Here is a 10863-nt window from a genome sequence, read left to right on the forward strand (position 1 = left end):
GTTTTCCCTCTGGGAAGGAACAGCGGGTATTGGGGTCTTGGGGGGCACAGGGTGGGTGGCACAGGGTGGGTGGCACAGAGTGGGTGGCACAGGGTGGGGGGCACAGAGTGGGGGTCCCGCTGGCACCGCAGAGCCCCGGGAGCAGCCCAACCCTGCAGCTCCCACCTTCAGCCAAACCCACTGCTGGCCACCCCATAATTTGGGCAGCGTTCTGGGGGGCTCCGGCGGCACCCCAGCCCCTCAGCCTTGGGTGCCAGGGCAGGAGGAAGGGTCAGACACCCCCCCACCCCGAAATGTGCCCTGTGCCAGGGCCCGGAGAGCGATACTGACCCGCCCATCCCTGCCCCACATCCCGCGGGCACAGCCGGGGGGCGCGGGGACAAGGTGGGGGTCCCGCGGCTGCTCCGAGCTGAGGAAGCAAATGGGGGAAAGCGACATTTTTGGGGATCCCCGAGATCCTTTGGGGATCATAGCGGTCCTTCTTTCTCCAAAACAAAGCGGGGACCCCAGCGCGGCCACGCGAGGGTGGGGGAGCCGTGGGGGGGCGAGACGCGGCCACCCCTCGCTGCTGGGGTGGTGGGGGGGGCAAATAGAAAGGGTGAGAAAAATGGAGTGGGGACCCCCAAGAAAGGTGAGGAAAAGAAGGGGGCACCCGGATTTGAACCGGGGACCTCTTGATCTGCAGTCAAATGCTCTACCACTGAGCTATACCCCCGCTGCGGAGCCAAACCCGCCGCCGCCAATAGCACTGACACCGCGGGACACCGGCCCGGACACCCCCCCGGTCAATGACACCCCCACCCACACAAACACACACCCACGGACACCCCCAAACTACGGGCACCCCTCCGTCACGGACAACGCAAAAACAAGGGCACCCCTCAGTCACGGACACCCCCAAAACAAGGGCACCCCCAAAACACTGGCACCCCTCCGTCACGGACACCCCCAAAACAAGGGCACCCCCAAAACAAAGGCACCCCTCAGTCACGGACACCCCCAAAACAAGGGCACCCCCAAAACACGGGCACCACTCAGTCACGGACACCCCCAAAACACGGGCACCCCTCAGCCACGGGACACCCCCAAAACACGGGCACCCCTCCGTCACGGACACCCCCAAAACAAGGGCACCCCTCAGTCACGGACACCCCCAAAACACGGGCACCCCTCCGTCACGGACAATGCAAAAACAAGGGCACCCCTCCGTCACGGACACCCCCAAAACAAGGGCACCCCCAAAACACGGGCACCACTCAGTCACGGACAACGCAAAAACAAGGGCACCCCTCAGTCACAGACACCTCCAAAACAAGGGCACCCCTCAGTCACGGACACCCCCAAACCACGGGCATCCCTCAGTCACGGACACCCCGCACCCACGGACACCCCCAGTCCAAAACACCCCCGCCCACGGACATCCCGCACCCTCTGACACCCCACAAACATGACACCCCTCAGTCGCTGACACCCCACAAACACGGACACCCGCCACCCCCTGACACCCCCACCAACCACAGACGCACCCCTCCCACGGACACCTGCCCCAGAGAAACCCCCACCCCGCGAACACAGACACCCCTCAATCCCTGACACCCCCCACCCACTGACATCCCCAATTCCTGACACCCCTCAATCCCTGACACCCCCCACCCACTGACATCCCCAATTCCTGACACCCCTCAATCCCTGACACCCCCCACCCACTGACATCCCCAATTCCTGACACCCCTCAATCCCTGACACCCCCCACCCACTGACATCCCCAATTCCTGACACCCCTCAATCCCTGACACCCCCCACCCACTGACATCCCCAATTCCTGACACCCCTCAACCCCTGACACCCCCCACCCACTGACATCCCCAATTCCTGACGCCCCTCAATCCCTGACACCCCCAAATCCAGACAAGCCCCCACAGATACCCCACAAACACGGACACCCCCACTCGCAGAACCCCCTCCCACCCACGGATACCCCCCACCTACAGAGACCCCCCCCGCACATCCGAGCACCCCACACCCACGAACATCCCCCAGGGACACCCCCACTCACGGACGGTTTTTGGGGTTTGGGGGCCGACTTGGGGCACCAGCGAGGTTTGGGGTCCCCTGGATTATCCCCACTGTGGGCAACCCTGGGGTGATCCCGCTCTGGGCTGGGGGATGGCGGGGGGGCTCTGGGCTGTGCCCCTCACTCACGGACACCCCCACACTCACGGGCACCCCCACACTCACGGGCACCCCCATACTCAGGGACACCCCCACACTTACATCCCCACCCCACTCACGGGCACCCCCACACTCAGGGACCCCCCCACACTCACGGGCACCCCCACACTCAGGGACACCCCCACACTCACGGGCACCCCCACACTCACGGGCACCCCCACACTCGGGGACACCCCCACACTCACGGGCACCCCCACACTCACGGGCACCCCCACACTCGGGGACACCCCCACACTCGGGGACACCCCCACACTCACGGGCACCCCCACACTCACGAGCACCCCCACACTCGGGGACACCCCCACACTCAGGGACACCCCCACACTCACGGGCACCCCCACACTCACGGACACCCCCACACTCGGGGACACCCCCACACTCACGGACACCCCCACACTCACGGGCACCCCCACACTCAGGGACACCCCCACTCTCAGGGACACCCCCACACTCGGGGACACCCCTACACTCACGGACACCCCCACACTCACGGACACCCCCACTCTCAGGGACCCCCCCACACTCAGGGACACCCCCACACTCACGAGCACCCCCACACTGGGGGACACCCCCACACTCGGGGACACCCCCACACTCAGGGACACCCCCACACTCGGGGACACCCCCACACTCGGGGACACCCCCACACTCGGGGACACCCCCACACTCACCCCCATCCCCCTGCCCCACCCCCGCTGTCCCTCCCGGCCGGGGGCGGGCAGAGGCTCCAGCCCCCCGGAACGCGCCCCTCACGCTCCCCCCGAGTGCCCCTGGGGGACACGGCCCCCCCAGCCCCCCAAAACCCCCAAAACCCCCAAAACCCCAAAACCCCGAAACCCACGGGGCAGCTCCGGGCTGTGCGGCCCCCACAGGAGTTGGGGGGTGCGTGGGATCCCCCAAACTGCCAGACGGGCGGTTTGGGGGAGCAGAGCCGCCGTCCGGGACCCCCGTGGCGCTGGGGGGGATTAGCCGGAGATGTCGCGCTGGGCCCGCGCGCAGCGGGGGACGGATGGGGACAGCGGCCGTGATGGTGCCCCGGAGCGGGGTCAATATTTGCTCCCAAAGCCGCGGGGCAAACACGGTGGGGAGGGGGGGGGGGTTGGATCCTGGCGGCTCCTCCCGGGCGTTGGGCAGTCCCCGGATCAGCGGGAGAAAAGTTTGGGGTCACCCCCACTGTGCCTGTGTCACCCCTCAGCCTCCCGCTTCACAGCTGGGGAAACTGAGGCACGGAGGCAGCGGGAATGGCCCGGGAAGGGCGGCCAGGGGGGAAAAGCTAGGGAAGGGGGATTTCCACATCCCGGGAGACCCCCCCAGTGCACCCCATTCCCAACTCCCGTCACCTCCTCGCTGCTTTTGGGGTCGAGCCCCCCACCCCCGGAGTGGTGCCACAGCCCCCGCCACTCCCCGTGCTGCTGAGAACTGGGAGCGACCCAAAACTGTCCCAGCAGTGTCCCCAAAACTGTCCCAGCAGTGTCCCCAAAACCATCCCAGCAACGTCCCCAAAACTGTCCCAGCAACGTCCCCAAAACTGTCCCAGCGACGTCCCCAAAACTGTCCCAGCAGTGTCCCCAAAACTGTCCCAGCAGTGTCCCCAAAACCATCCCAGCAACGTCCCCAAAACTGTCCCAGCGACGTCCCCAAAACCGTCCCAGCAACGTCCCCAAAACTGTCCCAGCAGTGTCCCCAGAACCGTCCCAGCAACGTCCCCAAAACTGTCCCAGCAGTATCCCCAAAACTGTCCCAGCGACGTCCCCAAAACCGTCCCAGCGACGTCCCCAAAACCGTCCCAGCAACGTCCCCAAAATTGTCCCAGCAGTGTCCCCAAAACCGTCCCAGCGACGTCCCCAAAACTGCACCCACCAAGCCCCCCGAGCTGTGTGGGCACACAGGGCACCCCAAACTGCACCCGAAATCACTCTGAGCTATTGGGGGGGACACAGGACACCCCAAACTGCACCCACCGACCCCCCGAGCTGCGGGGGCGCACAGGGCACCCCAAATTGCACCGACTATCTCCCTGAGCTATGGGGGCACACAGGGCACCCCAAATTGCACCGACTATCTCCCTGAGCTATGGGGGCACACAGGACACCCCAAATTGCGCCCAAAATCATAATTTTGGGTTATAGGGGCACACAGAACACCCCAAACCGCGCCCAAAATCATCATTCCAAACTATGGGGGGACAAAGAACACCCCAAACTGCAGCCAAAATCATTCCAAGCTGTGGGGGCACACAGAGAACCCCAAACCGCGCCCAAAATCATCATTGCAAACTATGGGGGGACGCAGGGAACCCCAGACCGCACCCGGAGGGACCCGAAGTGGATTGGAGAGGTCTGGGGGGGCGCGGGGACTGAGCCCCCCGCGTGTTTGGGGACACGGAGGTGACACCGTCTGGGGGATCCGCTCGGGGGGGCCGCGGGCCGCGATAAGGGCCGGGCGATAAGGGCCGGGCTCACACCCCATTCGCGGGGGCGTTAGGGAAGGTGCCAATCCCGTCACCCCGGCGTGGGGAGGGGGCGGCGGGCGGGGGGGACACGGGGGACACACAAACACCGGGCAGATGCCAGCCCTGTGCCCACCGCTGCCCGTCCTGGGGGTGCCAGCCTTTGCGCCCTGCTTTTCCCTCTGCCTCCCCCTCATTCCCGCTGTGCCCGCTCCGGGAAAAGGGGAAAAAATCAGGGAATTGTGGGGGTGGGGGGCACAGGGTACCCCAAATTGTGCCAATCAGCCCCCCGAGCTGTGGGGGGATCCCCAGGACAGGGGGTGGGTGACCTGAGGGGCTGGAGGGGACACAAAGCATCCCAGACTGCACCCACCCCCCTCCTGAGATGTGGGGGGGACACAGGGCACCCCAAACTGCACCCGAAATCACTCTGAGCTATTGCGGGGGACACAGGGCACCCCAAACTTCACTCGAAATCACTCTGAGTTATTGCGGGGGACACAGGGCACCCCAAACTGCACCCGAAATCACTCTGAGATATTGGGAGGGACACAGGGCACCCCAAACTGCACCCGAAATCACTCTGAGCTATTGCGGGGGACACAGGGCACCCCAAACTGCACCCGAAATCACTCTGAGCTATTGGGGGGGACACAGGGCACCCCAAACTGCACCCACCATCCCCCCGAGCTGTGGGGGCACACAGGGCACCCCAAACGGCACCCAAAACCATTCCGAGCTATGGGGGCACACAGAGAACCCCAAAATGCGCCCGAAATCATCATCATGCACCCCAAGCTGTACCCAAAATCACCACCCCGAGCAGTGGGGGCACACAGGGCATCCCAAACTGCACCCAAAAAAATCATCATTTTGGGTTACAGGGGCACACAGAACACCCCGAACTGCACCGAAAATAATTCCAAGCTGTGGGGGCACACGGAGAACCCCAAACTGCACCCAAAATCATCATTCCAAACTATGGGGGGACAAAGAACACCCCAAATTGCACCCAAAACCACCACCCCGAGCTGTGGGGGCACACAGGACACCCCAAAGTGCACCCAAAACCACCCCGAGCTGTGGGGGCATACAGGACACCCCAAATTACACCCAAAACCATCCCGAGCCGTGGGGGCACACAGGACACCCCAAACTGCACCCAAAACCACCCCGAGCTGTGAGGGCATACAGGACACCCCAAATTACACCCAAAACCATCCCGAGCCGTGGGGGCACACAGGACACCCCAAATTACACCCAAAACCATCCCGAGCCCTGGGGGCACACAGGACACCCCAAATTACACCCAAAACCACCCCGAGCCGTGGGGGCACACAGGACACCCCAAATTACACCCAAAACCATCCCGAGCTGTGAGGGCATACAGGACACCCCAAATTACACCCAAAACCATCCCGAGCCGTGGGGGCACACAGGACACCCCAAACTGCACCCAAAACCATCCCGAGCCGTGGGGGCACACAGGACACCCCAGGCTGTACCCAAAACCACCCCGAGCCGTGGGGGCACACAGGACACCCCAAATTACACCCAAAACCATCCCGAGCCGTGGGGGCACACAGGACACCCCAAACTGCACCCAAAACCATCCCGAGCCGTGGGGGCACACAGGACACCCCAGGCTGTACCCAAAACCACCCCGAGCCGTGGGGGCACACAGGACACCCCAAATTACACCCAAAACCACCCCGAGCCGTGGGGGCACACAGGACACCCTAGGCTGTACCCACGGCTGGCGCCGGAGCCAGACTGCTCCGGGGGGGGCTGTTTGCTGTGGGGCCGGTGCCCCCCCCGAGGGGAAGGCTGGCAATTATGGAAATCCCTTAACCCCTGATTGCCTCCTCCCACCCCATTAGGTGGGCAAACAGTTTTAGCAGCGGGGGTCGAGATAGCCCGCGGCTACATAAGCCCCGCGGGCCGGCCGAGCTGGCACCGCCGCCGCCAGCACCATGGTGACATCCCCGGCCATCCTCTGCCTCGTCGCCTGGCTCCTGCCACCCGCCGCCGGGCACCTCTGGGCATGGATGTTCTCCCTGCCCCAGAACTCGCCCGATGCGGCCGCCCTGGGCAGGAGCCCCGGTGCGGACCTGGAGGAGGTGAGGGAGGAGTGGGGGACCCCCGGGCGAGGGGTCCTGGGGGACAGCAGGGGACAGCAGCGTGGGAGCAGGGATGGGAGACAGCCAGGGTGGGCACAGAGCTGGGTTTGCAGCCTGGGTGGGAGCGGGGCGGGCACGGGGGTGGGTGGGGGCAGAATTTACAGCCAGGGTGGGCTCAGGGGCGGGAGGAGGGGTACGAGGGTGGTTTGGAGCCAGGGAGGGCTCAGAATTTGCGGCAGGGTGGGCACAGAGGGGACACAGAGGGGACACAGGGGCAGGTGCAGAAGTCGCAGCCAGGGTGGCAGCAGGGGATGGGTTTGCAGCGGGTGTCACCCGCGGACACCCCACAATGTTCTGTCGGGGACGGGGGACACGGGGGCCTGGGGGCAGCCAGGGGTGGACACGGGGGGTTCATTCCAGCCGGGGGTGGACACTGGGGATCGCTTCAGGGCCGGGAGTGGACACGGAGATCCATCTCCAGCCAGGAGGGGACACGGCAGTCCGGTGATGGCCGGGAGTGGACACGGGGGTCCGTGTCCAGCCGGGAGTGGACACGGGTGTCCATGTGCAGCCGGGGTGGACACGGGGGTCCGTGACCAGCCGGGAGTGGACACGGGTGTCAGTGTGCAGCCGGGGTGGACACGGGTGTCCATGTGCAGCCGGGGGTGGACACGGGTGTCAGTGTCCAGCCGGGGTGGACACGGGTGTCCATGTGCAGCCGGGGTGGACACGGGTGTCCATGTGCAGCCGGGGTGGACACGGGTGTCAGTGTCCAGCCGGGGGTGGACACGGGTGTCAGTGTCCAGCCGGGGTGGACACGGGGGTCCGTGACCAGCCGGGAGTGGACACGGGTGTCAGTGTCCTGCCGGGGTGGACACGGGTGTCAGTGTCCAGCCGGGGTGGACGCGGGTGTCCGTGTCCAGCCGGGGGTGGACACGGGTGTCAGTGTGAAGCCGGGGGTGGACACGGGTGTCCGTGTCCAGCCGGGGTGGACACGGGTGTCAGTGTCCAGCCGGGGTGGACACGGGTGTCAGTGTCCAGCCGGGATGGACACGGGTGTCCGTGTGCAGCCGGGGGTGGACACGGGGATCCGTGTGAAGCCGGGGGTGGACACGGGGGTCAGTGTCCAGCCGGGGGTGGACGCGGGGGTCCGTGTGAAGCCGGGGGTGGACACGGGTGTCAGTGTCCAGCCGGGATGGACACGGGTGTCCGTGTGCAGCCGGGGGTGGACACGGGGGTCCGTGTGAAGCCGGGGGTGGACACGGGGGTCAGTGTCCAGCCGGGGGTGGACGCGGGGGTCCGTGTGAAGCCGGGGGTGGACACGGGTGTCAGTGTCCAGCCGGGGTGGACACGGGTGTCAGTGTCCAGCCGGGGGTGGACACGGGTGTCAGTGTCCAGCCGGGATGGACACGGGTGTCCGTGTGAAGCCGGGGGTGGACACGGGGGTCAGTGTCCAGCCGGGATGGACACGGGTGTCCGTGTGCAGCCGGGGGTGGACACGGGGGTCCGTGTGAAGCCGGGGGTGGACACGGGTGTCCGTGTCCAGCCGGGGTGGACGCGGGGGTCCGGCCGCCGGTGGCGGCGGGGCCGCCAGGGGGCGCGGTGGCGGCGGGCGGCGCCGGGCGCTCCAGTGGCGCAATCGGTCAGCGCGCGGTACTTATAGGGCGGTACACGAGCGATGCCGAGGTTGTGAGTTCGAGCCTCACCTGGAGCAGGACTTTTGTAGGGGTTCGCGCCTCCCCCCGTACCCCACCGCCGGGTTTTCTTTTCCTGAGAAGAAAAATCCTAGAACCGCAGCGGATGGAGCTCCCCAGTCTGGCAGAGCGCTGCTGCCAGGCTCGGCTCCCCAAAATCACCCCAACGCCCCCACACCAACCGCTCCTTCGCAGCGTGTGAACTGATGGGGTTTTGCGCCGTTCCTAGCCTGTCTGGGGGTCAGGGATGGGGTGGGGAATGAAGTGTGGCCCACCTGACGTGCCGTGTGCCCTCCTCCGCAGGTGATCCCGTGCAGCCCCGCCACCCCCTGTGCCCACGGGCACTTCTGTGACGAGCACTTCGGGCTGTGCCTGCCCACGCGGCCCGCGGGCCAGTACTGCCGCCACGACCCGCACTGCGCCCCCGACCTCGTCTGCATGTTCGGCAAGTGCCAGCAGCCCGTGCCCCCCGGGCAGGACGGTGAGTGGGGGGCTGTTGTGGCGGGGACACCAGGCACAAGCTCTGCGAGCTTGGGGGGATGCGATGCTGGAGCGGTGCTGAACCAGGGGGTGCTGGGGGGGGGTCAGAGCGGGGGTCTCCCTCTCCTAAGGCCGCTCTCTGTGCCACCAGGAGCGCGGTGCCAGCGGGACGAGGAGTGCGGGGCCGGCGGCTGCTGCGCTCGCCAGCACGGGGAGCGCGTTTGCCAGCCGCGCCTGGCGCTGGCCCAGAGCTGCCACGTCCCCCCCGGGGGACTCGCCTTCAGCATCAACCAGGTGTGCCCCTGCCAGGCCGGGCTGGTCTGCCGGCCCTCCGCGCCCGCCAGAGAGTGAGTACGGGGTGCGGGGCTGGGCGGGGGGCGTGGGGGACACCTGGGCGCAGCCCTGGCTGGGGGGATGGCGGTGGGACAGGGCTGGGGTGTCACCCACGTCGCCGTGTGCTGTCCGCAGGAAAGCGTTCGAGTACTGGCCGGAGAAGAGCGAGTGGCGGTGCCGGCAGCCCTGAGCGCCCGCGTTGTATTTATTGTCTGTAAATAGCGTGTCCACAGCGTGTCCACAGCGTGTCCGGACCCGGCCCAGCGCCGATAAACCCGGCCCAGCGCCGCGCTGAGCCCGGCGGCTGGCGCTGTGCATCCCCGGGGGGCTGGAGCCCCCCGACCCCCGCGTCGGGTCCTCGCCCCTTCCCCGGAGCCCGGCAGGTCCCGGCTCCGTCCCCAGCCCCGAGCAGGCGGCGGTGCGGGGGTCACTGCAGAGCTGGGCTGTGTCCGGTCCAGCCGCGGTGGCCGCAGCCCCCCGTTGTCCCCCCGCGTCCCTCCGTGTCCCCCCGTGTCCCCAGCAGGCTCAGGCGCGGGGCAGGTCTCACCGAAATGTTTATTACAAAGAACCAAGCGAGCGGGGCGAGACCCCCACACACACACCAACGAGAATAAATAAATAAAATACATTTTTGTCGGGTCTTTAAATTAAAAGTTTGTGGAGTGACATAAATATGGGACGTCCCTCTGCCCCGCGGTGGGGCCGGGGGGGCTCCACTGCCTAGATTTTGGCCACCACGGGGGCGAGCGCTGAGGCAGGGGGGGCTCAAAGCACTTGGCAGGCAGTGACACCGAGTCGTCGTCATCCCCCCGCCCCCCCAAAAAAAAGGGGGAAACTGAGGCACACGTGGGTGGCGGCTTGGCAGCGGCAGAGCTGAGTGCCCACCAGGCCCCCCGACCCGGGCTGGTGGTCTGGGTAAGGCAGTGACCCCGGGGACCCCCAGCATTGCCCCCGGGGTGGGGGTGGGGGGCAAGGGGCCGCCCCATCAGTGGGACAAGCCCCGTCCTGCGGTGAGGGCTGGACATGGGGTGTCCCCAGACCACCCTGGTGTGGTCATCCCGCCGAGCTGAGGGGCACAGGGGATGCCCCGGGGCGGGCACGGGACAAGGCAGTGCCCCGGGGTGCGGGGGGGGGGACGGACAGAGGCTCACGGACAGACGGACAGACGGACACGGCTGGACAGGGCGAGCGTGGACAGGCACGGCGGGTGGGTTGGAACGGGTAGGGAGGGGGGCTGGGGAAGGGGGGCCGGGGCCTGGCGGTGCCAGGACAGCGGGATCCCCCTGGCAGGCCAGGGCTGGGCAGCTGTTAGCACAGGTTAGACCCCCAAAACTGGCTCAGATTCACCCCCCACCCCCCAATTCAAGCAGAGCCCCTCCAAGGCAAACACATGCAGACCGCCCCCCCCCCCCACCCCCCCCGGGCAGGCAGCACCTCGGGGGGCACAGCCTGGGGCAGCGGGGAGCCCCCAGAGCCCTGCACACACCGCACACGCATGCACCCCCCGGCAGGGCCGGGGGCTGTGGGGGCAGTGCCAGGCACTGCTGGGGTGGGG

General features: G+C 66.7%; 1 protein-coding gene and 2 non-coding genes across 3 annotated transcripts; 2 read left to right on the plus strand and 1 right to left on the minus strand.

The window, feature by feature from the left end:
* Nucleotides 1–643: 643 nt before the first annotated feature.
* On the minus strand, nt 644–715 carry TRNAC-GCA (transfer RNA cysteine (anticodon GCA)). The gene has a single exon. It is a non-coding gene; the product is annotated as a tRNA-Cys (tRNA).
* A 7132-nt stretch (nt 716–7847) lies between these two features.
* LOC137487085 (dickkopf-related protein 1-like) lies at nt 7848–9498 on the plus strand. The gene is made up of 5 exons (XM_068212724.1): nt 7848–7977; nt 8348–8490; nt 8799–8976; nt 9127–9322; nt 9444–9498. Exons 1-5 carry the CDS (start codon nt 7848–7850, stop codon nt 9496–9498), a joined length of 702 nt encoding a protein of 233 aa, XP_068068825.1.
* TRNAI-UAU (transfer RNA isoleucine (anticodon UAU)) lies at nt 8426–8515 on the plus strand. The gene is given in 2 exon segments: nt 8426–8463; nt 8480–8515. It is a non-coding gene; the product is annotated as a tRNA-Ile (tRNA).
* Nucleotides 9499–10863: the final 1365 nt, after the last annotated feature.

The sequence above is a fragment of the Anomalospiza imberbis genome, chromosome 22 (assembly GCF_031753505.1).
Source record: "Anomalospiza imberbis isolate Cuckoo-Finch-1a 21T00152 chromosome 22, ASM3175350v1, whole genome shotgun sequence".
In the NCBI taxonomy this organism is placed as follows: Eukaryota; Metazoa; Chordata; class Aves; order Passeriformes; family Viduidae; genus Anomalospiza; species Anomalospiza imberbis.

What these genes read in the sequence shown, in the direction of transcription:
- LOC137487085 (XM_068212724.1), top strand. Translation starts at nt 7,848, where the DNA reads ATGGACACGGGTGTCCGTGTGCAGCCGGGGGTGGACACGGGGATCCGT. An exon ending in ACACGAGCGATGCCGAGGTT is followed by an intron (nt 8,491 to 8,798) that starts GTGAGTTCGAGC and finishes CCTCCTCCGCAG; the next exon opens with GTGATCCCGTGCAGCCCCGC. An exon ending in CGTGCCCCCCGGGCAGGACG is followed by an intron (nt 8,977 to 9,126) that starts GTGAGTGGGGGG and finishes CTGTGCCACCAG; the next exon opens with GAGCGCGGTGCCAGCGGGAC.